Below are 1,309 nucleotides of genomic sequence, written 5' to 3'. Positions count from 1 at the left end.
ATATATAAAGATTCTTTCCCTTATTTAGAATAATATGGCGGTCAAAAAAATATGGACCACTTTATTTAAACGCTTGACAATCTTTCCGTGGAGCCAATTTCAAAATTCTAAACATCCCTAAAAGATACATGTTTTATGTTCACAGTTAACATATATTTCGTGTCTTGGATAGTCAGTAGATCAAGCACGAACTCGAGTAATAATTAATTTAAATGCATTTTTGTCTGCCTTGTCCTAAAACGGCCTATAAATAATCCTATCAATTTAAGAATTAAAAAAGAACTGAAAAACAGATTGTTTTAAATATTATAAAGCCAAAAGCATTTACTCAGCTGATAAAATTAAAAATTGTTTTCCCACAGGGATACTAAGAAATGGTGGTAGTTTTCTTTGACAAATTTAATATTGTTCCATGGTATTAATTAAGCAAGTTTTGATATATTTTTTTGTCAGAGCTTTCAATAACCATTTATTGACATTTATCATAGGATATTTTTAATGCTCACAAATGAAAACACAAAAATGAGTGTTACCATTACTAACATTTTTTTTTAAATCGCGATTACAAAAAGTCCAATTATTGATTAAATTGTTAAAGGAATAAGTGCAAAGGAGTAATGGTTTTAGTATATCAGACGAATATTTCAACCCAAGGTATTTTTAAAAAGTATTAAAGTATAAAATACAAATTAAAAAACATTAATACAGCAAAATTTAAAAAAAAATGTACACTCACCATCTTCCAGGACGGAACGTGTGCGACTAGCAGGTTTCAAATATTCAGGTCATAACAAGCGGGAGCTCCCCACTCTTTGGGACGACTCAATACAACCGATATTCTGTAGTATCGATACTTTTCATCCTAAACTTGCGATATTTGTACAGATACATTTCATTTGACATTATTCGATATAAAGCCCATCCTGTAATGCGATAATATCGGGATTATTGATTCTTTCCTTTTTTTTTTTAATAATCCTTTAACTGGAAGATTCTTATGGTATTAACTGGATTTAGTGAATGACACAAATTTCTTCCTTATTAAACTATAATAGTTTATTTCATATCATACAGCAACGTTTCGGGAGATTTCCCCCATCTTCAGGCTGCTAAAAAACAAATTCAACAAAACCATAAACATGTGCTTATAACAACATTAATATATCATTTACACTCAAAGAACTATTTATAAATTATTTACTTGATAACAAAAACCTTCTTTCCATATTTCATTTATCTGTCCGGGAATGCAGTTTAATCCAAGAAAAGTAGTAAAAAAAAAATCTGTTGTGGTGGGCGCCGTTAAAAC

The 1,309-nt window shown here is 29.6% G+C and overlaps 1 protein-coding gene across 1 annotated transcript in view; it reads right to left on the bottom strand.

The window, feature by feature from the left end:
• LOC106690551 (uncharacterized) overlaps positions 1–820 on the bottom strand; it is a 28,918-nt gene extending 28,098 nt beyond the window's left edge. Inside the window, exon 1 of the mRNA XM_014436004.3 lies at positions 737–820. Within this exon, the coding sequence (XP_014291490.1) occupies positions 737–739 (3 nt within the window). The 5' untranslated portion in view covers positions 740–820. The remainder of the gene's footprint in view (positions 1–736) is intronic.
• Between the last annotated feature and the right edge of the window lie 489 nt (positions 821–1,309).

This window comes from Halyomorpha halys, unplaced genomic scaffold (genome assembly GCF_000696795.3).
Source record: "Halyomorpha halys isolate HHAL.00 unplaced genomic scaffold, Hhal_1.1 Scaffold1757.1, whole genome shotgun sequence".
NCBI lineage: Eukaryota > Metazoa > Arthropoda > Insecta > Hemiptera > Pentatomidae > Halyomorpha > Halyomorpha halys.
The sequence above is the reverse complement of the archived record's forward strand: the minus strand, read 5'-3'. Positions and strand labels throughout refer to the sequence as shown.